The 25,008-nt window shown below is 48.4% G+C and overlaps 1 protein-coding gene across 1 annotated transcript; it reads left to right on the top strand.

The window, feature by feature from the left end:
• Positions 1–13,069, top strand: LOC310709792 (uncharacterized protein; the record flags this gene model as incomplete). Its single annotated transcript, XM_083509832.1, has 7 exons — positions 1–678; positions 2,271–2,345; positions 3,278–3,421; positions 5,018–5,167; positions 7,987–8,214; positions 10,752–10,886; positions 13,065–13,069. Exons 2-7 carry the CDS (start codon positions 2,303–2,305, stop codon positions 13,067–13,069), a joined length of 705 nt encoding a protein of 234 aa, XP_083365958.1. The 5' UTR covers positions 1–678; positions 2,271–2,302.
• Positions 13,070–25,008: the final 11,939 nt, after the last annotated feature.

Raw genomic sequence — 25,008 nt, 5'->3', positions numbered from 1 at the left:
TCAGAAGGTCGGCGGTTCGAATCCCCGCGACGGGGTGAGCTCCTGTTGCTCAGTCCCTGCTCCTGCCAATCTAGCAGTTCAAAAGCACGTCAAAGTGCAAGTAGATAAATAGGTACCGCTCCGGCGGGAAGGTCGACGGCGTTTCCGTGCGCTGCTCTGGTTTGCCAGAAGCGGCTTAGTCCTGCTGGCCACATGACCCGGAAGCTGTACGCCGGTTTCCTCAGCCAGTAAAGCGAGATGAGCGCCACAACCCCAGAGTCAGCCACGACTGGACCTAATGGTCAGGGGTCCCTTTACCTTTACCTATGACTGATTCTACTTCTGTATCTCCTGCCCGAGGATAGAAGATTAAAGAGGTGCTGGCCAGGGTGAGAATCGTCCCTGAGAATTTTTCTTGCTCTCCTAAGGCCACGATCCCTTGTGATGTCATCTAGCGGGCTCAGGGGACAGCCCATGATATCATGTGCTGTGTTCACCACCCTCTGTAGAGACTTTCTGTCTGTGGCTGTCAAGCCAATGTACCACACTGTGATACAATATGAAAGGACACTTTCTAGTGTGGACCAGTAAAAGGAGGTCATCAATTGTTGTTTAGCATTGTTCTTTCGCAAGACCCTGAGGAAATGGAGTCTCTACCACCTGAGTTATACTGTTTTTCAGAGTGAGGTCTTCCCTAAGGTAAACTCCCAGGAATTTAAAGGAAGAGACTCTCCCCACACAACCCCCTCCCCCCATATAATGGGGCTAGTTCCCCTCTCTTCCTCTGAAAGTCCAACCTTTGTCTTGCTAATATTTAGGTGCAAGTTATTCTCTAAGCACCGTGTAGATACTTTTTGAACCTCCCCCCTGTACACTGATTCATTTCCACCTCTAATTAGTCCCATTATGGTAGTATCCTTTGCAAACTTAATAATTGCAGTGGATGGATCAGATGAAATACAGCCATATGTATACAACGAGTACAGGCAGGGACTCAGCGCACATCCCTGTGGGGCGCCAGTGCTGAGCTTCAGGGAGGTAGATGTTACAGGCTCAATCCTCACTGTTTGTGTCCGATCCCTCAGAAAGTCTTTAATCCAGTCACAGATGGTAGAAGAAAGGTCTAGTTCCATCAGCTTTTTGATAAGAATGTCCAGAAGAATGGTATTAAAAGCCGAGCTATAATCAGTGAACGTGTCCAGAGGAGGGCAACCAAAATGGTCAAAGGCCTGGAAACGATGCCTTATGAGGAACGGCTAAGGGAGCTGGGCATGTTTAGCCTGGAGAAGAGGAGGTTAAGGGGTGATATGATAGCCATGTTCAATATAGAAAAGGATGTCACCTAGAGGAGGGAGAAAGGTTGTTTTCTGCTGCTCCAGACAAGCGTACACGGAGCAATGGATCCAAACTACAAGAAAGAAGATTCCACCTAAACATTAGGAAGAACTTCCTGACAGTAAGAGCTGTTTGACAGTGGAATTTGCTGCCAAGGAGTGTGGTGGAGTCTCCTCCTTTGGAGGTCTTTAAGCAGAGGCTTGACAACCATATGTCAGGAGTGCTCTGATGGTGTTTCCTGCTTGGCAGGGGGTTGGACTCGATGGCCCTTGTGGTCTCTTCCAACTCTATGATTCTATGATTCTATGATCAGTAAACAACATTGTTAAGAACAGCAGAAGCTGCTGGGAAGAGAGAAAAGGGGATTTTTTAAAGAAACAAATTTATAAGTTCTGTGCCTTTGTTTCTCAGTTTGATCCTGCTGTGGGATCAACTATGCTCTACATGGAGAAGTACTTTGATTTATCTGTCCTGAATCTTCCAACAAACCCTGTCGAGTTTAAGCAAGTGTAAAGTGGTGTGCATTGAGGCATAGAAGTGACAACTGTTCACATGTACACACATCACAGAGTCTGAACTGGTGTGGGCTGACCAGGAAGGAGATTTTGGGGTTGTGGAGGGTGGCTCAATGACAGTCTCAACCCAGTCTTTAGGGAGATTTTTAATGTTTGATGGTCTATCATGTTTTTAATATTCTGTTGGGAGCTGCCCAGAGTGGCTGGGGAAACCCGGCCAGATGGGTGGGGTATAAATAAATTATTATTATTATTATTATTATTATTATTATTATTATTATTATTATTATTATTATTATTATTACTATTATTACTATTACTATTATTACTATTATTATTATCAGCTGTATGGAGGGTTAATTCCGTGCTGAGCTGCTGATGGTGAAAAGCCCACAGGCTCTGCTGAGCACCTAATCAATTATTTTTATTTCCTCCTTGTAGGTGCATATCATGATGAGGCAGGAGAAATTCACATGGATGAGGAGACCTTCCAGACTCCAGCGCTCTCAACAAATGGTGAGAAACTATTTGCAAAGTTCAGCAGGAGTCTAACAAGCTTTTGGCACATCAGCGTTTCTCAAGCTGTGGACCAAAGACCCCACAGGTGGGCATCGGTCCACATTCAGGTGAAACTCAGTACAGCATCCTTCTCTCATGGTGACCAGCCAGGTCCCATTATGGGAGGCCCATAAGTAGAATCCGAGCATAAGAGAAACTCTCCCCCTCCTGCAGTTTCCAGAAGCTGGTATTCAGATGGCCGTGGAGATCGTATCTACGGGACGGCCTCTCCTGGTTTGCCCCGCAGAGGACCTTAAGGTCCATGAACAACCATAGAGGTCCCGGGCCCTAAGGAAGTCAGACTATCCTCCACCAGGGCCAGGGCCTTTTCAGTGATGGCTCCGGCCTGGTGGACTGCTCTGTCCCAGGAGACCTTCAGAATTTAACCTCCTTCCGTTGGGCCCATAAGACAGAGCTATTCCGCCTGGCCTTTAATTTGAATTCAGCCTGATCTCTTATTCCCCTTCTCTTCCCTCCCTCTCCCCTTTTATGAAGATCACCCGCTCTGAGACCCCACAGCTCATTCTCCCCTGGTCTCCTCGCTGGCCCAAGTAGGACCAATTCAGCCAGCTAGCCCTGGGGATTATCTAACTGGTTTTTGAATTTTATTGTTATTCATGTTTTTATACTGTATTTTATGCTGCTTTTATAATTGTTTTAAATTTGTTGTTAGCTGCCCTGAGCCCGGCTTTTGAACTGGGAAGGGCGGGGTATAAATCATCATCATCATCATCATCATGATCATCATCATTGCCATTGTGTCTAGCAGTCAATGATAGCCCTCTCCTCCGTGGAAGCGTCTCGTCTTCTTTCACAGCCACCCAGGTTGGTGACCATCACTGCCTTTGTGCTTTGGTCAATGGTGCCCTCTCGTCTCCTTTCCTGCCCAGGGTCCCCGATGCCCGGCAAGTGCCCTGCCACTATCACCCATCACCACCTGGGAGCTGCCTACTGCAGCGAGGGGAGGCCCTGCCCAGGAGACCAGAAGTGCTGCCGTGTGGGGAATATTTTGAAGTGTGTCCTTCCAGAAGGAGGTATGTATGCTGCCCCTGCTCCCCATATCCCAGTGCCATGCATGGTGGAAAGGGACACGGGTCTTCTAAACATCAGCAGCTACTTTCCTGGCTGGGATGGAGCAATGCTCAAGATCCTGAAGGAGCCCTCTGAAATTGCCTGCTGTTTGTCAGAGTGCCCTTGAGAAAGGATTCTGCCTACGCTGTCCTCTGCGCACAACCATGAATTCTAGAGTTGAGTTTCTTGCATCTGGAGGAGTTACAGGGTGCAATGGCCGAGCCTCACCCTAAGAAAAACCCCTTCCTCGTCTTCTCTGCCACTGGTAAGTGGCCTTACAGTGGCCTGAGTGGATGAGGAGGTAAAGCACTTTGCACTGGCAGGAGTGAGACCTCTTCAGCATGTAACTCCTGTGCTCAGAGATCTGCCCTCTGCAAATGGGCCAACTATATACAGTAAAATGCTTAACTTGGGACCAGTTTACCTACGAGATCAGCTTACCTCACATGTTCCCACTCCACCACTTCAATCAGTGGAATGGGCACTGCTGCAGGTGCCACAAAATTCCCGTTCTGCATCTGTGGGAATCTTAATCTTAATTTTGCCGATTCAGCAAAAATCCGCCCAGACGCTGTTTTGCAGCCCGATTCCTAGATGTGTCCAGGAAAACCCTGACGTATGGCAGCCCTATTTTAACTTTTCAAAAGCCTTACATGGCTGTTGTTGATTAGTGTTTTATTTTATTCTTTCGCTGGCGCTTACATTTTATGAAATAAATACAGTGGATGCTCGGGTTGCAAATGTGATCCATGCGGGGTGCACGTTCGTAACCCGCAGTGTCCGCAACCACAGCGGCACGTCTGCACATGTGCAAAGCGTAATTTAGTGCTTCTGCGCATGCTCGACCGCCGAAACCCGGAAGTAACCCATTCCGATACTTCCAGGTTTTGGCAGTCCGTAACCCAGTCCTTAACCTTGTCCAGTTCTGGGCACCACAGTTCAAGAAGGACACTGACAAACTGGAACGTGTCCAGAGGAGGGCAACCAAAATGGTCAAAGGCCTGGAAACGATGCCTTATGAGGAACGGCTAAGGGAGCTGGGCATGTTTAGCCTGGAGAAGAGGAGGTTAAGGGGTGATATGATAGCCATGTTCAAATATAGAAAAGGATGTCATATAGAGGAGGGAGAAAGGTTGTTTTCTGCTGCTCCAGAGAAGCGGACATGGAGCAATGGATCCAAACTACAAGAAAGAAGATTCCACCTAAACATTAGGAAGAACTTCCTGACAGTAAGAGCTGTTTGACAGTGGAATTTGCTGCCAAGGAGTGTGGTGGAGTCTCCTACTTTGGAGGTCTTTAAGCAGAGGCTTGACAACCATATGTCAGGAGTGCTCTGATGGTGTTTCCTGCTTGGCAGGGGGTTGGACTCGATGGCCCTTGTGGTCTCTTCCAACTCTATGATTCTATGTAACCTGAAGGGTCTGTAACCCGAGGTATGACTGTAAATAACTTGCAATGCTCCAGCCTTCATTTATGGCCACCTCCAGCGGCAATAAACCCAGCAGAAGAATGCTCGCCTGTGGCACAAGAGACCCACTGACTGCCCTCTTCCCTTGCAGTGCATCGCGGCTACTGTCCCCACTCAGAAGATCACGCTGCTGCTTCTGCCTCCTCCTCCTCCAGCCCCTGTTCTGATGACTCCCAGTGCACCTCAGAGGAGAAGTGTTGCTTGAGGGGTGGTCTCAGGAGATGCACCAAGGCTCAGCCAGGTACCGTGACAAGCACCTGAGGCCCCAGCACCCCCACCCCACACTGCAGGGGCCTCCAGAAGGGCCAAAGCAAGCACCGGGGGGCAGAAGAGTTGATCTTTCCTTCCAGCACCCGCTCCCAGCCCTGATTCTTTATATATATATATATATATGTGTATATATATATATATATGCTTTCGTAGATTTTCACGGGTACAGGAATGCAGGTTTTGGTGTCTTCGGGTGTCTTCCCGTGTAAGAGTTGGGGTGTCTAGGCGACGTTTCGACGAGGTCTCACTCGTCATCTTCAGGCTGGTGCTTTCGGCTTCTTGTTACTGGAACAGAGCAGGATCTCAGTGTTTGAGTTCCTATAAATACTGTAGAGGGGGTGTGGTGTATAGCCTCCAACGTTCTGGGCAGAGAGGAAGTTCCCAGGTTAGTGTGCCTTTTCTTCTTTTGTTCCTTAATTACTTGAGGGATATCTTGAGTGATTTCTTGAGTGATATTCTGAGTACCACTTAGGTGGGTCATTAGGTGTGGATTAGTTGCTAAAGCTTTCGTGTCTTGACCTCTTGAGCTTGTGAAGAGTTTTTCTGAGAAGATGGCTGTACTGCACTTAGTTGTGCTCTGGCTTGGCTTCGTGTATAGGGGCGAGCTGTGGTTTTGTGCCCTGTGCCAGCCAGATCTGTGTAGGGATTGCAGGGGGGTGCAGCATCCGGAGGTGCCACTATGGTTTGGCTACTGGATGGTGTCTGTAATTTATCTGTGGAGAGGGTCTGGGTTTGGGTCTGGTGTGGTTGATTGGTGATGGCGTTCTGTGTGCCTCTGGTTCTGGTGTCGGTTTTTGTGGGGAGGGCTAATTTCCAGATGTCTGGCAGGCGGGACGTGTCGTCACGCTTGTTCATGTTGTGAGGGTGTTTCTCTATCTCGATGGCTTCCATGATTATTCTCTTGTGGTGATGTTCCATGTTAAAGAGCAATTTGGAATCTGCAAAATTAATTAAGGCTATACACCACACCCCCTCTACAGTATTTATAGGAACTCAAACACTGAGATCCTGCTCTGTTCCAGTAACAAGAAGCCGAAAGCACCAGCCTGAAGATGACGAGTGAGACCTCGTCGAAACGTCGCCTAGACACCCCAACTCTTACACGGGAAGACACCCGAAGACACCAAAACCTGCATATATATATATATATATATATATATATATATATATATATATATACACATACATATATATATATATATATATATATATACACACCCCACCTATCTGGCTGTGTTTCCCCAGCCATTCTGGGTGTCTTCCAACAAAATATTAAAACACACTAATGCATCAAACATTAAAAGCTTCCCTAAAGAGGGCTGCCTTCAGATGTCTTCTAAAAGTCCGGTACAGTGGTGCCTCGCAAGAGGATAAGAATCCGTTCTGTGATTCTCTTCATCTAGCGGTTTTTTCGTCTTGCGAAGCAAGCCCATTGACGGATTAGCGGATTAGCGCTATTAGCGGCTTTTAGCGGCTTATATGCTGATCGAATCAGCTGATAAGCGGCTTAGCGGCTTAGAAAAAAGGGGGGAGGGGAAAAAACCCGCAGGAACTAGCAAGCCCATAGGAAATTCGTTTTGCGAAGCACCTCCAAAACAGAAAACCCTTTCGTCTAGCGAGTTTTCTGTCTTGCGAGGCATTCGTCTTGCGGGGCACCACTGTAGTTGTTGTTCTCTTTGACATCTGGTGGGAGGGCATTCCACAAAGTGGGTGCCACTACCGAGAAGGCCCTCTGCCTGGTTCCCTGTAACTTGGCTTCTCGCAGGGAGGGAACCACCAGAAGGCCCTTGGAGCTGGATCTCAGCATCCAGGCAGAACGATGGGGGTGGAGACGCTCCTTCAGACTCTGAACCCAAGAGCACCTCAGTCCTGCCCACCAACCTTTGCTGTCCTTGGCAAGGAAAAGCCCCCCGGGCAGCTGGCCAGCCATGATGCAGCCACAGGAGAAGGTTTGGTGCCAAAGGTGCTAAGGGTGTGTCAGGATGACCCTGCCTTATCAGCAGACCTGACAGCAGGGAGGGTTGTGCATCACGGACGTGGCTCAAGCCAAGAGTCCATTGGCATCCCCTGCCTGGTCTGCTCCTCCCCTTCCAGAAGATGACTTGGCATAGCCAGGGTGGCTGGGCTAAACTGGCCACTGGCCTGATCCTGCAGCCTCCTCTTAGGGCTCTGCTTTTTGCCAAGTCATTTTCATTGATCTTCCAAATTTTTAACAGATTAACAGCAAATTAATTCAAATTTAACACAAATTTAAAAGTCGACTTCATTTTTACTCACCTATTATCTATGCTTAATTAAGTATTCTATATATAAGTTTAAATCTACGTTTGGTTCTTGCTCCTATTTATTTAATAATTATTTGCTTAGATTCATACTGTTATGCTATTTATTTGGATGTTTTGCTTATGCTGGTCTATGACTGTAATAAAGTACTTGACTTGAAAGTTGACTTTTAACCCACCCCCCTTCATAATGTTTCTCTTCCCTCCCTCCTTTGCTGCTCACAATAAAATACTTCCTAATTTCTATTACTTTCCCATCCATTCTCTGTTGCCATTGGCTGCTCATTTTCAATTCCTGCTGAGACTTTTCTTTAACTATTTCCCCAGTTAATCAAGTAGATTTAATCTTCCTTTGTCAATCCATATACACGAATCACTGGTCATGATTTTGAATCGAAATTTCCTCCAATGCAACTTCTTCTTATCGCTCGACTTATGTCCTTAAGTTCTTACGGCAACAGACTCAGTATGCCTTTCTCCCCTGCTTCACTCTTCCCTTCCTCTCCAGAAAAAAGGGGCCTTTGCCCCAAGAGCCGCCTTTTGCCCGCGTTCCGCCTGTGCGACAGTGAGTGCAAGGACGACCGAAGTTGCAGCCTTGGGCAGAAGTGCTGCTTTAAAGACTGCGGCTTGAAGTGTGTCGACCCCGAGATTCACCATCAGGGCAGCGGGCAGCGCGACAGGCAGCTCTGGGAAAGGGAGAAGGCTGAGCCCAGCGGGCATGGCGGGCAGGAGGAAGGTGAGTTGTGGAACTACAGACTCAAAGAACTGTAGAGTTGGCAGGGACCCAAGGGCCTTGCAATGCTCTGGGGCGGGGGTCGGCAGCCTAAGGCCCATGGGCCACAAGTAGCTCACGAGGGTTGTTTAACCGGCGAGTCCCCGTGCACTGCACTAAACTGCGCTAAACATGGAAGCGAGGCTCCAGAAGCAGCAGCAGCGCTGGGAACGTTTGCAGGATTCTCATTTTGGCCTCCTTGTAGGGCGGTCAAGAGCTACTGATGACTCCAGGAAGAGGGCCTAACCCCCTCCTTCAGAGGAAGGCAGGGCGAACAGGGACAGAAGTGGGGTGGTGGGTCTTCCACAGTTGGGCAGGTGTCCCAAAGGAAGTGTGTTCTTAGGAGATTATAATAATAATTATTATTATTTATTATTTATACCCCACCCATCTGGCTGGGCCTCCCCAGCCACTCTGGGTGGCTTCCATAAAACCAAAAATACAGTAAAATCACACGTTAAAAACTTCCCTGAACAGGGCTGCCTTAAGATGTCTTCTGAATGTCAGGTAGTTGTTTATCGCTTTGACATCTGCTGGAAGGGCGTTCCACAGGGCGGGCGCCACTACCGAAAAGGCCCTCTGCCTGGTTCCCTGTAGCTTTGCTTCTCGCAATCAGGGAACCGGCAGAAGGCCCTCGGCGCTGGACCTCAGCGTCCGGGCAGAATTGATTTTCAATCAATCAATCAATCAATCAATCAATCTTTATTACGGTCCAGAGACCTAACAAATCATTACAAAACAATGCACAATTCAGACAGCCTACCTCCAGGTTAAACAAGCATTTTGTTCAGACTTAAAGACAGGGATCATTGGTTCTTGCAACCACCGATAAAAACTTCGCCACTGCTAATGTTCTAGCATTTGTCCGGTCTTCCAATAGGAACCTGACATAGTGAGCCTCTGATTTTCCCGGGAAAGGTACCAGCAAGTATAATATCAATTCTGCCCTGGCTTGCTCATATTTCGCCCAGTGCAGCAAAATATGTTCTATAGAATCGATGTCTTGAGCACACGAGCAAAGTCTGTCCTGGTAGGGAACTCCTCTCAACCTGCCATCCAACACTGCAGAAGGAAAGACTTTTGGCTTTGGTGAATAACCTTCGATAATTTGGTACTGTCAGGTTTGTAATGTAAGGTGTTAACTTAAAGTCATGCCCATATTGTACTCGTTAGAAGATTTTGTTCATGGCTTCAGTCTGAGGTTCCATAAAAAGGGGGTGAAAGGAACCAAGAGCCTTGGAGAGCTGCTACTTCCAAGTCTAGAGTTCTGCATAGCCATTGACTGTCTTTAGGAATTGACTGTCTTTCTCAGTGGTCCAAGGCAAGCAGTGAGAGGCTCCTGAAGATGCTGGTTGCACCCAGAGGCATAGCAAGGTCAGGTGGTACCCGGTGCGAAAATTTTTTTGTCACCCCCCCACACACACATTGCAATTTTGGGGAACGTTGCCAGGGGTGCGAGCCCTGACCTCCGGGGGTGCCAGCGCTGCCAATTGGGAGTGTGAGCACTGCCCATTGGGGGTGCCAGCACCGCCCGCCAATCGTGAAAATCCAACCGCTGATCTCATAAAACCTCCCACCTGGGCTGCGAGTGCCACCCATCAGGGGTGGGAACACCACCCATCAGGGGGTGACAGGCTGATCGCCAGGCGCATTCGTGCAATCAGCGGGCATATTTTCACGACGACGATTGTGCCAATCGCAAAAATCTGCCCGCCGGAGGTGCGAGCTGTAGGAATGTTCAGGGATGCAGGAGAGGATATATTGTTTGATTTTAGCCTTTCCAACTTGTGTAAACAAGTTCACAATTCAGCAGAATAACATTCCCCTTTTTAAAAACTCAGCGGATGCATTTGCTCAGGCTCACTAAAGCCTCTATAATAACTGTTCTGGTATTTTCCCCTTTTTCCCTCATAAAAGATAAGACACAACACAGTCTTCTATAAAAGTATAAAAAGGTTTACTCACACATCATTCTGTTCACAATCGGATCCCAGAAGGCAGACTTAGCTTAGAAAAGTAACATATACCTGGAAACTATCTCATAAGGAGACAGTCCCTTTGTCCTCTCTTGGCTGGAGGCCAAGAGGGCATCTTTGACTAAGCAGATGTTGCTTCTTCAATGCATGTAGTCACAGAGAGAGAGAGATGGCAGCCCTGCCCTGTGCTTTTGTGGTTACCTGCACAGGTGAGGCCACGCCCACCTCTAGTCACATGCAGAGGAAGTCTGTCCCAGCCCAGAAGGAAACAGGAAGTTTACCTGCTGGCTGGACAAACATCCCTCCCCAGGTGAAAACATGTTCACTCTAGGAATGTTGTACTTGACTGCTCTTGTGTTTCACATCCCACACGAGCGCCACCATGCCGATCCGCCCAGGGGGGATTTTGTCATCCCCCCCCCAAGCATGACACCTGGGGCAGACCGCACCCCCCTTGTGATGCCTCTGGTTGCACCCCACCTCTGTAGAGCATCTCAGTGTGAGACTCCACTTTCTCTCTTTCAGTGCGCCCCGGACAGTGCCCTGTGCCCCATGGATCCGGGACGTGCGCAGAGCTCTGTCACAGTGATGCCCCTTGCCCGCTTGGGCAGAAGTGCTGCAGCAACGGCTGTGGCCACGAATGCATGAAAGTCACTGGAGGTAAGAGAAGTCAGTGGGTGCCCAAGCCATCGCTCTGAGCACCTTCATTTGCACATCTATGCAACCTTAGCCTACGATGGAGGCGCTCGCAGCGTCAGCACCCCAGCAGATCTCGCTTCTCCATGAGTCACTTCTTTGGATCTGGAACTGAGCAAGCTGTGGGCTAGCTGTGGGGTGGTGGGTCTTCTACACCTGGGCGAATTGGACAGAACTTTGTTTTATACACACACACACACACACACACACATATTAAAGTTTCAAAAAAAGGAATTACATAAAAACAAAAAATACAAGAATAAAATACAAGAGTAAAAAACAAAAACAAAAATACAAGAAAAATACAGAATAAGTACACAGATATAAAAAAAGAAAGAAAAATAAAAGATCAACCTTTCCATATCTTACATTCATATCCTTGTTTCCCTGACCTCCTCATACCTCCCTTTTTTGTATTCCAATTCAATTAATTAATTCAGCAATTTCTTTCCCTCCTTATTATCCTAGTATTTGATCTTAATATATTATAACATTAAATTTTTACCTATTTAAAAATCCAATTTTCCATATTCTTTTATATCATTACCAGCTAGGAACCACTTAACTTCATTCAAACATCATTCTAACATTCATTAATTTTGCAATACTTCTGTAAATAGTCTTTAAATTTCTTTCAATCTTCTTCCACCGACTCTTCTCCCTGGTCTCGGATTCTACCAGTCATTTCCGCCAATTCCATGTAGTCCATCACTTTCATCTGCCATTCTTCCAGAGTGGGTAGATCTTGTGTCTTCCAATACTTTGCAATAAGTATTCTTGCTGCCGTTGTAGCATACATAAAAAAGTTCTGTCCTTCTTTAACACCGATTGGCTGACTATGCCCAGGAGAAAAGGCTCTGGTTTCTTCAAGAACGTATATTTAAATACCTTTTTCAATTCATTATATATCATCTCCCAGAAAGCCTTAATCCTTGGGCACGTCCACCAAAGGTGAAAGAATGTACCTTCAGTTTCTTTACATTTCCAACATTTATTATTGGGCAAATGGTAGATTTTTGCAAGCTTGACAGGGGTTATGTACCACCTGTATATCATTTTCATAATATTCTCTCTTAGGGCATTACATGCCGTAAATTTCATACCTGTGGTCCATAACTGTTCCCAGTCAGCCATCATTATGTTATGTCCAACATCTTGTGCCGTTTTAATCATGGCTGATTTCACCGTTTCATCCTGAGTATTCCATTTCAACAGCAAGTTATACATCTTTGACAAAGTCTTAGTTTTAGGTTCTAACAGTTCTGTTTCTAATTTTGATTTTTCCACCTGGAAGCCAATTTTCTTGTCCAATTTATATGCCTCCATTATCAGATAATAATGAAACCAATCACACACTTTGTTTTTTAGTTTTTCAAAACTCTGCAATTTCAATCTATCTCCATCTTGTTCCAATATTTCCCATTATTTCGGCCATTTGACCTCCATATTGAACTTTTTCACGGCTTTCGCTTCCATTGGTGACAGCCACCTTGGGGTTTTATTTTCCAGTAAGTCCTTATATCTTATCCAAACATTAAACAATGCTTTCCTAACAATATGGTTTTTAAATGCTTTATGCGCTTTGACCTTATCATACCGCAAATATGCATGCCATCCAAATACGTTGTTAAAACCTTCTAAATCCAAAATGTCAGCGTTTTCAAGAAGCAGCCATTCTTTCAACCAGCAAAAAGCTGCTGATTCATAGTAAAGTTTCAAGTCTGGCAGGGCAAATCCACCTCTTTCCTTTGCATCTGTTAGTATTTTGAATTTTATTCTGGGCTTCTTGCCCTGCCAGACAAATCTAGAAATATCTCTCTGCCACTTCTTAAAACAGTCCATTTTGTCCATAATTTGCAATGTTTGAAACAAAAACAACATTCTAGGCAATACATTCATTTTTATCGCAGCAATACGGCCTAGCAGTGAAAGCTTCAAATTTGACCAAATTTCTAAATCTTTTTTCACTTCAACCCAGCATTTTTCATAGTTGTCTTTAAATAAATTCCCATTTTTTGCTGTCATGTTAATCCCCAAGTATTTGACTTTCTTAACCACTGTTAAGCCTGTCTCATTCTGAAACCTCTCTCTCTCAATTGGTGTTAAATTTTTCTCTAAAACCTTGGTTTTTGACTTGTTCAGTTTAAACCCTGCAACCTGACCAAATTCGAGAATCAATTCCAAAACTCTTTTGGTACTAGATTCTGGCTCCTGTAACGTCAATACTAAGTCATCTGCAAATGCTCTCAATTTGTACTGTTTGGCTCCGACCTGTATACCTTTAATCAACTGGTCCCTTCTTATCATATTCAGCAAAACCTCCAGGACCGATATAAAAAGCAATGGGGAAATTGGGCAACCTTGTCGTGTCCCTTTTTCAATCTTAACTTCCTCCGTCACCACATTATTTACAATCAGTTTTGCCTTTTGTTCAGAATATATTGCACTTATACCATTGGCCTACCTTGGCCTACCCCCATACCCTGTAGATTTTTTTTCATAAAAATCCAAGAAATGTTGTCAAAGGCTTTCTCCGTGTCCACAAATATCAAAACTGCCTTAGTGTTTATGTTCACTTGTAATTTTTCTAAAATATTAATTATATTCCTGTCAGGGCTGCCGCCCAGTCCCAGCTCACATAGGACCAAGTCAGCCAGCGTTCAGTTTCAAAGAGTCTTTATTGGATTACAGGTTCCATTTCCAAACTGCAACGTGCAGCCCTACTTCTTCTAGGTCAGAACGACGAAGACCCTTCTGAGTCTCCGCCTCTAGCGCACCAGCTTAATACCCTAGCCTTGCTCCACCTCCTGCGCCTTTCCTTCCGTCTCTGGGTCCTTCTGCCCCCCTGGGTCTCTCCCTTCCTACTCTCTTCAGACGCGGACCCCCCTGACCCTTCCGCCTCCTTGCGGCGGGCTTTGGGACCCGGCTCACTCTCTGGGCTGCTGACTGCGCCAGCTTCCGCTACATTTGAACTTGGCGCGCGCGCCCAACTCTCCACTTTCCTCTTGATCGTTTCCTCGCTCCCCGAGGTGGGCGTGACTACTCCTGACTCATGCCCTCCCTCCTTCTGAAAGTCTCCGGAGCCCGATATCTGGTCCCCTTTCTCCCCGCTGCTCCCGGCTGGGCACGTGGGTCCCGATCTCCAACTGCTGCTTTCTGATCCCTCTCTGGACCCTTCTTCCTGGGGTGTCCCCCTGCTCTCCCCCCTTGCTCTGGCTGCTGGCGCTCCCTTCTGGGAATCCTCGGACTCGCTAGACAGGCTCGGTGATCTCGGGTCGTCATCCCCACTCATCCTTCCTTCGTATTCCTCCCCCTCGCTCTCTGTCTCCTCCCTTCTCTGCGTCTCTGCTCCTGAACCCCTGACATCCATCCACCCCTCGAAGCCCCCCCTTCCCCCCTCCCCGCTTTCAAGGGTGGTTGGTGGGTGCTCCGTCATCATGGGAGTGAATGTCGGATACAGTTCGCTCCCCGTTGCTGGCCGCCAACTGAAGACCTCCGAGTCTTCCTCCCCGCGTTCGTCAACGGTGATCTCCTCCGCCTCCATTTCGGTGCCGCCGTGCTCGAAACCAAAGTCCTCCCCGCAAACGTCCATGTCAGTCTCTGCGTCTGTCGCTGGACCTGGTGTCTCCTGCCACTTCCAGCGCCACTGCTCCTCTGGCCGATCGTCCCACCAATACGAGTTGTCGGACGCCGAACCCTCCGGTGACCCCTCTGGGGAACGTGTGCGTGGTGCGGGTTCCCCTTCCGAGTCGAAGCCATGGAACGTGCTGGAGGAAAGCGTGGGCGTGAACAACCAGTCATCGAAGAAGCCCGCTGGCTTAGGTCTGTGTGGGAAAAGGGCATGAAACTCGTCCTTGAGCAGGGGTTCCTCCAAGGCGTAGTCCGGCACCCAGCTATTAGCACTGGCCCGGGTGCCCTCCCTTGCAAGGAGATATTCTACTCCGTCTTCCCCCCATCTGGAGTCCAAAATCTCCGTGACTTCGTTGATGGGGTCCTGCTGTGGCAATCTTCCCGCCTCCGTCCGCTCCGGAGACTGACTCGGTGCCGTTCCTGGTTCCTGGAACCTGTGCGGTGCCCTGTAGGGAGTGAGCACCGACCTGTGGAACACCGGATGCATCCTGGAACCCTCCGGTAGCACCAGCCGGAAAGCCACCGGGTTGATCTGCGCTTCGACTCGGTATGGACCGAGTTGCTTGTGCCCCAGCTTCCTCTTGGCTAACGATCGGGTCGGCACCGCGTGGGCTGCCAACCAGACCCAGTCTCCCACTCGGATCTCCTCGCCCACTCGCCTGTGCTTGTCAGCTTGGACTTTGTATGCGTGCTTCGCTAGCTCCAGCTGCCGTCTGAGTTGATCGTGGACCTCTTGCAACTCAGATGCGAAAGCGTCCGCCGTCTGTGGTTCCCCTTCCCCCACTCTGTCCAGTCCCGGGAAGGTTCTGGGATTCCTCCCATTGTTGGCGAAGAACGGCGTCACCCCTGTGGACACGTGTTTCGTGTTGTTGTAGGCGAATTCGGTGAGCGGCAGGTAATCCACCCACGTCGCAGGCTGTTGATTGGCATAGCATCTCAGGTACTGCTGCATGATGGCATTGACCCTCTCCGCTTGCCCGTTGGTCTGCGGGTGCCTTGCTGATGTCAGGTTGATCTTGACGTTCAGGAAGCCCATCAGCTTTTGCCAGAAATACGAGATGAACTGGCGTCCGCGGTCGGACAGTATAGACCGCGGCAGCCCGTGCACTTTGAACACGTGATCTATGAACAATTTGGCTGTTTGTTCTGCCGTGGCCACCTTCGCACACGGTATGAAATGTGCCATCTTGGTGAACAAGTCCACCACCACTAGTACAGCTGTCTTGCCTCTCGAGCTGGGTAGATCCGTGACAAAGTCCAGGGCCACTCTCTCCCATGGTTCAAACGGCGTTTGCAGCGGTTCCAGCAGTCCCGCCGGTGGTTTGTGCACCGGCTTGGCCCTCTGGCAGGTGTCGCACCTCGCGACGTAGTCCGCAACTTCCCCCCTCAGTCTGGGCCACCAAAAGTCTCTTGCGACCAATTCCACCGTTTTTTCTGTGCCAAAGTGCCCGGCCGTGGGTGCGTCGTGCAGCTGCTGCAGTACCCGGGCGCGAAGTTCGTCTCCCGGCACGTAGACGGCCCCTTTACGTAAGAGCAAGCCGTCTCGTATCTGGAACTCGTCGCCCTTCGCCGTGCCCTTGTGCACCTCTGCCATCTTCGCCTGCGCGAATGAGTCGTCCGTCAACGCCCGTCGCACCGCATCCAGGTCTACTGTGGCTGAAGCGCACGCCCACGCTGTTGGCGCGAAGATGTGCATGGCCGCTGCTGGCGTCGCCTCTTCGAGGTATTGCGGTTTTCGGGACAGTGCATCCGCCATGATGTTGGTGTCGCCCGGGACGTACTCAATTCGGAAATTGAAGTCAGCAAAGAACTCCGCCCAACGGATCTGCCTCTGGTTCAGGAACCGAGCCGTGCGCCAGTGCTCCAGATTCTTGTGGTCCGTGCAGACCTGCACCGTGTGCTTGGCGCCGATCAGGAAGTGCCTCCACGCCTTGAAAGCTGCATGAATGGCAAGCAGCTCCCTATCCCAGATGGTGTAGTTCTGCTCCGACTTGCTGAGCTTTCTGGAGTAGAACGCCCCCGGCCTCCAGACCCCCTGCGGGTCCCTCTGCAGCAGGACCGCTCCCACTGCTCTATCGGACGCGTCTGTCTCCACCCTCAGCGGTCTGCTGGGGTCGATATGCAGCAGTTGCTCTTCCGACGCGAAGAGACGCTTGAGTGTCTGAAAGGACCGCTCCGCCTGCTCCGTCCAGATGAATTTCTTTTTCTTGGAGCTTAGCGTGTCCGTAATGGCTGCCGTCTGCATCGCGAACCCCTTGATAAACTTGCGATAGAAATTGGCGAATCCGACAAACCTCTGGAACTCTTTCCGGTTGCGCGGGCTCTTCCAATCCAACACCGCACGAACCTTGGCGCTGTCCATGGCTAGCCCCTTGTCCGACAGCTTGTAACCCAAGAAATCCACCTCCGTCGTGTCGAACTGGCACTTCTCCAGTTTGGCGTACAGTCTATGCTGCTGCAGCCTCTTCAGCACCTCCCGAACGTCCTGGTCGTGCGCTTGCTGCGAGTCAGAGAATATCAGGATGTCATCCAGAAAGCAGACGCACTTCTTGTAGAGGAGTCCCGCCAACACGTGATGCATGAAAGCTTGAAAACAGTGAGAACCGTTTTGCAAACCAAACGGCATCACTCTGTATTCGTAGGTGCCCAGAGGCGTGAACATGGCTGTCTTCCACTCATCGCCCTCCCTCATGCGGATGAGATTGTACGCTCCTCGCAGGTCCAACTTGGTGAACACGCGTCCCTTGCGCACCGTCGCCAGCAGGTCGTCAATCCTGGGCATAGGGAAATCGGAGGGCTCGGTCATTCTGTTTAAGAGGCGGTAATCCACGACCAATCTTTTTTGGGGCGTGTCCTTCTTCTTCACGAAGAAAACAGGACTGCCCCCTACTGCGCTGGACTCCCTGATGAAACCGCGCTGCAAATTGTGATCGATGAACTGTTTGAGTTCCTGTAGTTCGTCCTCAGACATGGAATACAGCTTCCCCTTCGGCAGCGTCGCCCCTGGCAGGAGGTCAATCTTGCAGTCATATTGCCTGTGCGGTGGTAGCTTGTCTGCCTCTTTCTCGCAGAAGACCTCCAGAAAGTCCGCGTATTTGTGGGGAACTGCTTGCAACGTTCCCAACTGCAGTTGTGAGTTCTCCTCCTCCCCCTCCTGCCTGGGCAGGATGCAGTGTTCTGCGCAGTAAGAGGAGCCGAAGATCAGCTGTCTCTGGTACCAAGCCAGCGTTGGACTGTGCCTGTCCAGCCAACTCATGCCCAACACAATGGGCGTGTCCGACAGTCGGGTGACATTAAAACTGATGACTTCCCTGTGGTTACCAAGTTGCATCACCATTGGTGGCGTCTGCTTCACCACCTGCCCCCCTAGCAATTCTCTGCCATCCACTGTGACGACTTGCAGGGGCAGAGTGGCAGGCAGCAGCTTTATAGCGTGCTGCTCCACAAAATCCTGTGCTATAAAGTCTGCGTTGCTTCCAGAATCCACAGAAAGCGGCACTTCGATAGTGACGCCATTGGGTAGCTGGAGAGACGCTGTGAGCTGCACTACTGGTTTGGGTGGGAGGGGGTCCGTGGGTTGCAATATCGCTGGGGACTGCTTCACTGATGCGTCTGGCTGGGCCCCAGTGCCTCTGTCTCCAGCCAGACATCGTCGTTTCCCTGCTGGGCTTCGCTGCATTGCGTGGCCGCTTTCACCGTTGCGGAGGCTGCAGTGTGCTTGGAGCTCCTCTGGGGACACTCTTTCGCCAAGTGTTGAGGGCTCTCGCATATGTAACACTTCCTGGTCCCTCTAGGAGGTTTAGTCTTGACTGCCGTCGGTGCAGAGGCTCTGCTAGCTGACTGAGCCCTGGCGCCTCCCACCTCCATAGGTTCCACTCCCCCTCCTGGCGGAGGTGTGGATTGCGCACGCGCTGCTTCCCTTGGAACGAAAGAGAAACTTCTCGCTGCTTCGCGCCCTCCACGTTCTTCATCTCTGCACCATGGACGTTCTTCCAGCCTCACCCCCACAGTCAGCGCCCTTTGGACCACCTCCTGCGTGCTTCGGGGCCTCTCCCCCCTCGCAATTTCATCCTTCACAGCAGAGCTTAGACCCTCCCAGAACAGGTCCCTGACTGGGGGCGAGTCCCGGTCCCATTCCAATGCACTGACCAGCGCAAAAAAGCGGGCGTGGTACTGCCGGACGCTCGCCCTCCCTTGTTTCAGTCCATGAATCTCCCGTCGGGCAAGATCCACATCAATGGTAGACAAAAAACACGCATCCATCGCTTTGATAAAGGCATCTGCACTCTGAAGCGCCGGATCCTTATCCCTCCACAAATTGCGTAGCCACGCTTTAGCATCCCCATGCAAATGGGATAGTATAAACCCCACTTTCTCTTCCTCATCTCTAAAGTCTTTTGCCAGCAGTTGCAGTGCGCACATCACATCTGCTCGAAAGTTGGGGTACTGTTGTAAATTCCCATCGAAGTGAGCCACCAGCCCTCCTGCTCTCCGTGCCAACCCAACCCCCTCCGGTCTGGGTCCTGGCTGCCCGTGCTTAACCCATGCTTCAAACCTGGCGTGGAGATCTCGGTAGGCGGCTGCCGCATCCTCCTCCCTTTTCTTGGATGCCAGTACCTCCGCATTCAATTGGGTAACTGCCTGTTGCAGCGCTGAAACTTTCTCTGCTTCCGTCATCTCTGCCAACCGTCGTGAGCTTGCTCCCACACACCGATCCCCTCCTCCAGCTGCTTCTGTCTCCGCTGCGAGGTATCAGGTGTCAGAAGCTTCTTGGAAGGGTCTTACTGTCAGGGCTGCCGCCCAGTCCCAGCTCACATAGGACCAAGTCAGCCAGCGTTCAGTTTCAAAGAGTCTTTATTGGATTACAGGTTCCATTTCCAAACTGCAACGTGCAGCCCTACTTCTTCTAGGTCAGAACGACGAAGACCCGTCTGAGTCTCCGCCTCTAGCGCACCAGCTTAATACCCTAGCCTTGCTCCACCTCCTGCGCCTTTCCTTCCGTCTCTGGGTCCTCCTGCCCCCCTGGGTCTCTCCCTTCCTACTCTCTTCTGACGCGGACCCCCCTGACCCTTCCGCCTCCTTGCGGCGGGCTTTGGGACCCGGCTCACTCTCTGGGCTGCTGACTGCGCCAGCTTCCGCTACATTTGAACTTGGCGCGCGCGCCCAACTCTCCACTTTCCTCTTGATCGTTTCCTCGCTCCCCGAGGTGGGCGTGACTACTCCTGACTCATGCCCTCCCTCCTTCTGAAAGTCTCCGGAGCCCGATATCTGGTCCCCTTTCTCCCCGCTGCTCCCGGCTGGGCACGTGGGTCCCGATCTCCAACTGCTGCTTTCTGATCCCTCTCTGGACCCTTCTTCCTGGGGTGTCCCCCTGCTCTCCCCCCTTGCTCTGGCTGCTGGCGCTCCCTTCTGGGAATCCTCGGACTCGCTAGACAGGCTCGGTGATCTCGGGTCGTCATCCCCACTCATCCTTCCTTCGTATTCCTCCCCCTCGCTCTCTGTCTCCTCCCTTCTCTGCGTCTCTGCTCCTGAACCCCTGACAATTCCTCACATTGTCAGATAGATGTCTTCCTGAGAGAAAGCCTGCTTGGTCCTTATGTATCTCTTCCACTAGCACTCTTTTTAGTCTTTTAGCCAAAATGTCTGCAAAGATTTTGTAATCCACATTAAGCAATGATATGGGGCGGTAGTTTTTGAGCTGCGTCTTTTCAGTCTCTGTTTTCGGTACAAGTGTGATATACGCTTCTTTCCACGACTCTGGTGCCCTTTTCCCCTCCATTATTTCATTACAAACCTCTTTCAAAGGTTGTACTAGCCATTCTTTTAAAGATCTGTAATATCTAGAAGTCAGTCCATCCGGTCCTGGAGATTTTCCCAATTGCATATTCTGAATGGCACCTTCTATCTCTTGTTCGGTTATTTTGTAGTTCAACATTAATTTATTTTCTTGAGAGATTTTTTGTAATCCATTTGTTTTCAAAAATCGATCTACATCAGTCTCTTTCTGTGGCCCTTGTGTATATAGTTGTTTAAAATACCTCTGGAAACAATTTCTAATCTCAACTGGGTTCTGTATATTCCTTCCTTCCACTTCTAAATTTGTAACTGTTTTTAATTTTTGTCTTTTTTTCATTTGCCAAGCCAACAATTTCCCACATTTATTAGCCGACTTGAATGTCTTTTGTCTCATTTGTTTAATTTTCCATTCTATCTCCTGATTCATCATTTTCATATATTGCACTTGATGTAACTTTATTTCTCTCAAAATCTCTTGAGACTTTGGTTTTGCTCTCAATTTTTTTCACCTTCCTTTATTTTCTCCAAAATTTTATCCTTCTTCTCATTTTGAATTCTCTTCTTTAATGCATTCTGTTGTATCAAGAACCCTCTCATAACTGCTTTACTTGCGTCCCAGATTATTCTTTTTTCCACGTTAGTGCTCATATTTATCTCAAAATAGTCTCTCAAAGTTTTTTGGGCCTTCTTAAGCACATCTTCATCTCTAAATAAGGTGTCATTCATCCTCCATCTAAAGGAGCCAGCTGGTATTAATTTCATTTCCATCTTAACAGCATTATGGTCAGAACAGGTCTTTGGGCAGATTTCCACTTTTCTTGTCTTTGGTGCCATTCCTCTAGTTACCCATATTTGGTCAATTCTTGTCCATGTCATATTGGCTTCAGAAAAGAAGGTTCCTTCTTTAGCCATGGGGTTCTTTAAAATAAAAAAATTCCTTCCAGTAGCACCTTAAAGACCAACTAAGTTAGTTCTTGGTATGAGCTTTCGTGTGCATGCACACTTCTTCAGATACACTGCAGTGTATCTGAAGAAGTGTGCATGCACACGAAAGCTCATACCAAGAACTAACTTAGTTGCTCTTTAAGGTGCTACTGGAAGGAATTTTTTTATTTTGACTATGGCAGACCAACACGGCTACCTATCTACTACTGGAACCATGGGGTTCTTTGTTCTCCAAATATCAACTAAGTCCAAGTTGTCTGTCATCTCAAAAAAAGTTTTCGGTAGTCTACCATCCTTAGTGACTACCTGTCTTTGTGCCTTGTCCATATTTGTAGATACCACTCCATTCATGTCTCCCATCAAAATCATGTTATAATCCAGATAGTCCAACAGGGTCTCATGCAACTTTTTAAAGAAATCAGATTTCCCCTCATTTGGTGCATAAATTCCTACTATCAAAATTTTTTCTCCTTGTGTTTGAATTTCGATTGCCACAAATCTTCCTTGGTCATCTTTAAATATAAATTTCGGTAATAATCTGTCTTTTGCATAAATCACAATCCCTCTTTTTTTAACCTTGTCCGATGAAATAAACTCCTGACCAAGTCTTTTATTAATTAGTAGTTTCCTATGTAACCTTGTTATATGTGTTTCTTGTAAACAAATCAAGTCCAATTGTTCCTTTTTTAATAAATGAAACACAGGTCTCCTTTTCTGAGGGGAATTCAAACCATTACAATTCCAACTTAATAGTTGCAGAGCCATGATGTAGTTACTTTACTTCTCCTCCAACTGCACCCAGTGCCTGTTCCTGTTCTGTTGGTGGTATCACCTTCTTCAAACAATCTTTTAGTTCTTCTTCAAACGATCTTTTAGTTCCGGAGGTAAATCTGGTATGTCTAGAGTTTCACTTACAATTGCTCTTAACTCCCCTGTAACTTTCTTCTGCAGGTCTTCTCCGTGGTCTCTCCAAAATTTATCTTTGTCGTCTTCTGATCTTATTTTTATCTTCTTCCCTTTATAACTGAAAGATAGGCCTTGGGGAAATTCCCACCTAAAAAAGATTCCGTTGCTTCTCAACAGGTCGACCAGATTTCTGTAATTGGACCTAAGGTCCAAAAGATGTTTCGGAATATCCTTGAATATTTCCACTCTCGACTGATGTATTTCCAAAGCCTTCTGGAAATGCAGACTCGGGATTTTATCTCTCTCCTCTTTTGTTCGGAGGGTGATCAAACAGTCTCTCACCCTGTTCTTCCTCCCTCCTTTTCCAAGCCTAAAAGCTCTCACTATCTTGAAATTGTCCTTCCCCAAATCTGGGTTCCAAAAGTCTGCAAATTCCTGTGTGAGAAATTCAATCAAATTATCTTTTTCCAATTCTGGTAAGGCCCTGACCCTTATATTCACCTGTTTCTCCTTCAGCTCAATCATAAACAGTATTGACTTGTGATCTTCAATTTGTTTATGCAACGGTGTTACCTTCTCTTCTAAGACAGTGGCTGTAGCAGTTGCAATTTCTTTAGCCTCCTCGGCTGTCTTCCGTGTCAAAGTAGATTCCTGCAATAATTTCTGGATATTTTCTGTGTTAGTATTTACTTTCTGTCCCAAATTGTTAATACTTATAGTATTTTGATCTATTTTGCCTGATGCCTCGGCTACTTGTTTACTTATTCTTTCCAAAGATTCATTTATTTTACTTAGTGCCTGAGCCAGGGCATCGTCAGCAGCCATACCTTTGGGTTTTGGTTGTGCCGATGAGGTTACTGTTGGTAAACCAGAAGGGCCAGATGTCGAAGCCCTTCTTTGCAGCCCGTCGTCAGTACGAAGTACTTTGCCAGACCTCGTTGCTTGTAACAAATCTATCTTCTCTTTCCCATCTGCCATATCCCTCTAGATATAGCCCAAGGTCGATCTCACGCTCGAAGTCAACGTTGTTTTGAAATGGAAAATCCCCTTAGCCCAGCTGCAATTGCAACAGTTTCAAACTTCCTCTAGGGGGACACAGTAACAATCGGAAATGTCTTTAAAATAATTAACTTCTCCCTTTCGCCCCCCAGTTAGCCAAAAAGACAACAGTTTCTATCTCAGTTATATCCAGTTACTTTATGACCAAAAGAAGCCTGTCAGCAATATTGTATCTTGATTGTATTTCAAATGCAGAGTTAACTGTCAAAAAGGATTTTCAAAAACAGTGTGATTCTCAATACGGCTTTCTTACTGTCACTGGGAACCGTTCCAGGGTTTTGAGCGGTGGATTTTTACTCCTCTCCTCTGTTTTGCAGGGAGATAACATTCCAATCTTCTCCCCCCTCCTCCCCTGCTTTTAAAGGGGGAAAAAACACTATCTTGATGCTCGAAATTATTATCCTTTTCCAACGTCTTTTAAAGCTTCCGCTTTCAAGTTCATTGCTTTACTCCATTTACAAGAACAGGAGGCAGACTTCCTGTTTATACCTCTCCACTTCGGTGCCAAATTGATCGTAAAATTTGTAAAGTTCCTTTAGTTCCGATGTTAGCCTACTCACGGATCGTTGTTTTACAGCCAAATTGTACAAGAACGGAAGAAGCAGACGACTCACAGCACCGCGCCACTTCCCCGCTCCGCTCCAGAGCCCGTTACTGGGATGATTTGCTGACCCGATGCGAAAAAATTTTTGTCCCCCCCCCCCCCACACACATTGCAATTTTGGGGAACGTTGCCAGGGGTGCGAGCCCCGGCCTCCGGGGGTGCCAGCGCTGCCAATTGGGAGTGCGAGCACTGCCCATTGGGGGTGCCAGCACCGCCCGCCAATCGTGAAAATCCAACCGCTGATCTCATAAAACCTCCCACCTGGGCTGCGAGTGCCACCCATCAGGGGTGGGAACACCACCCATCAGGGGGTGACAGGCTGATCGCCAGGCGCATTCGTGCAATCAGCGGGCATATTTTCACGACGACGATTGTGCCAATCGCAAAAATCTGCCCGCCGGAGGTGCGATCTGTGGGAATGTTCAGGGATGCAGGAGAGGATATATTGTTTGATTTTAGCCTTTCCAACTTGTGTAAACAAGTTCACAATTCAGCAGAATAACATTTCCCCTTTTTAAAAACTCAGCGGATGCATTTGCTCAGGCTCACTAAAGCCTCTATAATAACTGTTCTGGTATTTTCCCCTTTTTCCCTCATAAAAGATAAGACACAACACAGTCTTCTATAAAAGTATAAAAAGGTTTACTCACACATCATTCTGTTCACAATCGGATCCCAGAAGGCAGACTTAGCTTAGAAAAGTAACATACACCTGGAAACTATCTCATAAGGAGACAGTCCCTTTGTCCTCTCTTGGCTGGAGGCCAAGAGGGCATCTTTGGCTAAGCAGATGTTGCTTCTTCGATGCATGTAGTCAAAGAGAGAGAGATGACTGCCCTGCCCTGTGCTTTTGTCATTACCTGCACAGGTGAGGCCACGCCCACCTCTAGTCACATGCAGAGGAAGTCTGTCCCAGCCCAGAAGGAAACAGGAAGTTTACCTGCTGGCTGGACAAACATTCCTCCCCAGGTGAAAACATGTTCACTCTAGGAATGTTGTACTTGACTGCTCTTGTGTTTCACATCCCACACGAGCGCCACCATGCCGATCCGCCCAGGGGGGATTTTGTCATCCCCCCCCAAGCATGACACCTGGGGCAGACCGCACCCCCCTTGTGATGCCTCTGGTTGCACCCCACCTCTGTAG

This window comes from Podarcis liolepis (assembly GCF_965112155.1).
Source record: "Podarcis liolepis genome assembly, chromosome: 6".
Taxonomy (NCBI): Eukaryota; Metazoa; Chordata; class Lepidosauria; order Squamata; family Lacertidae; genus Podarcis; species Podarcis liolepis.
The sequence above is the reverse complement of the archived record's forward strand: the minus strand, read 5'-3'. Positions and strand labels throughout refer to the sequence as shown.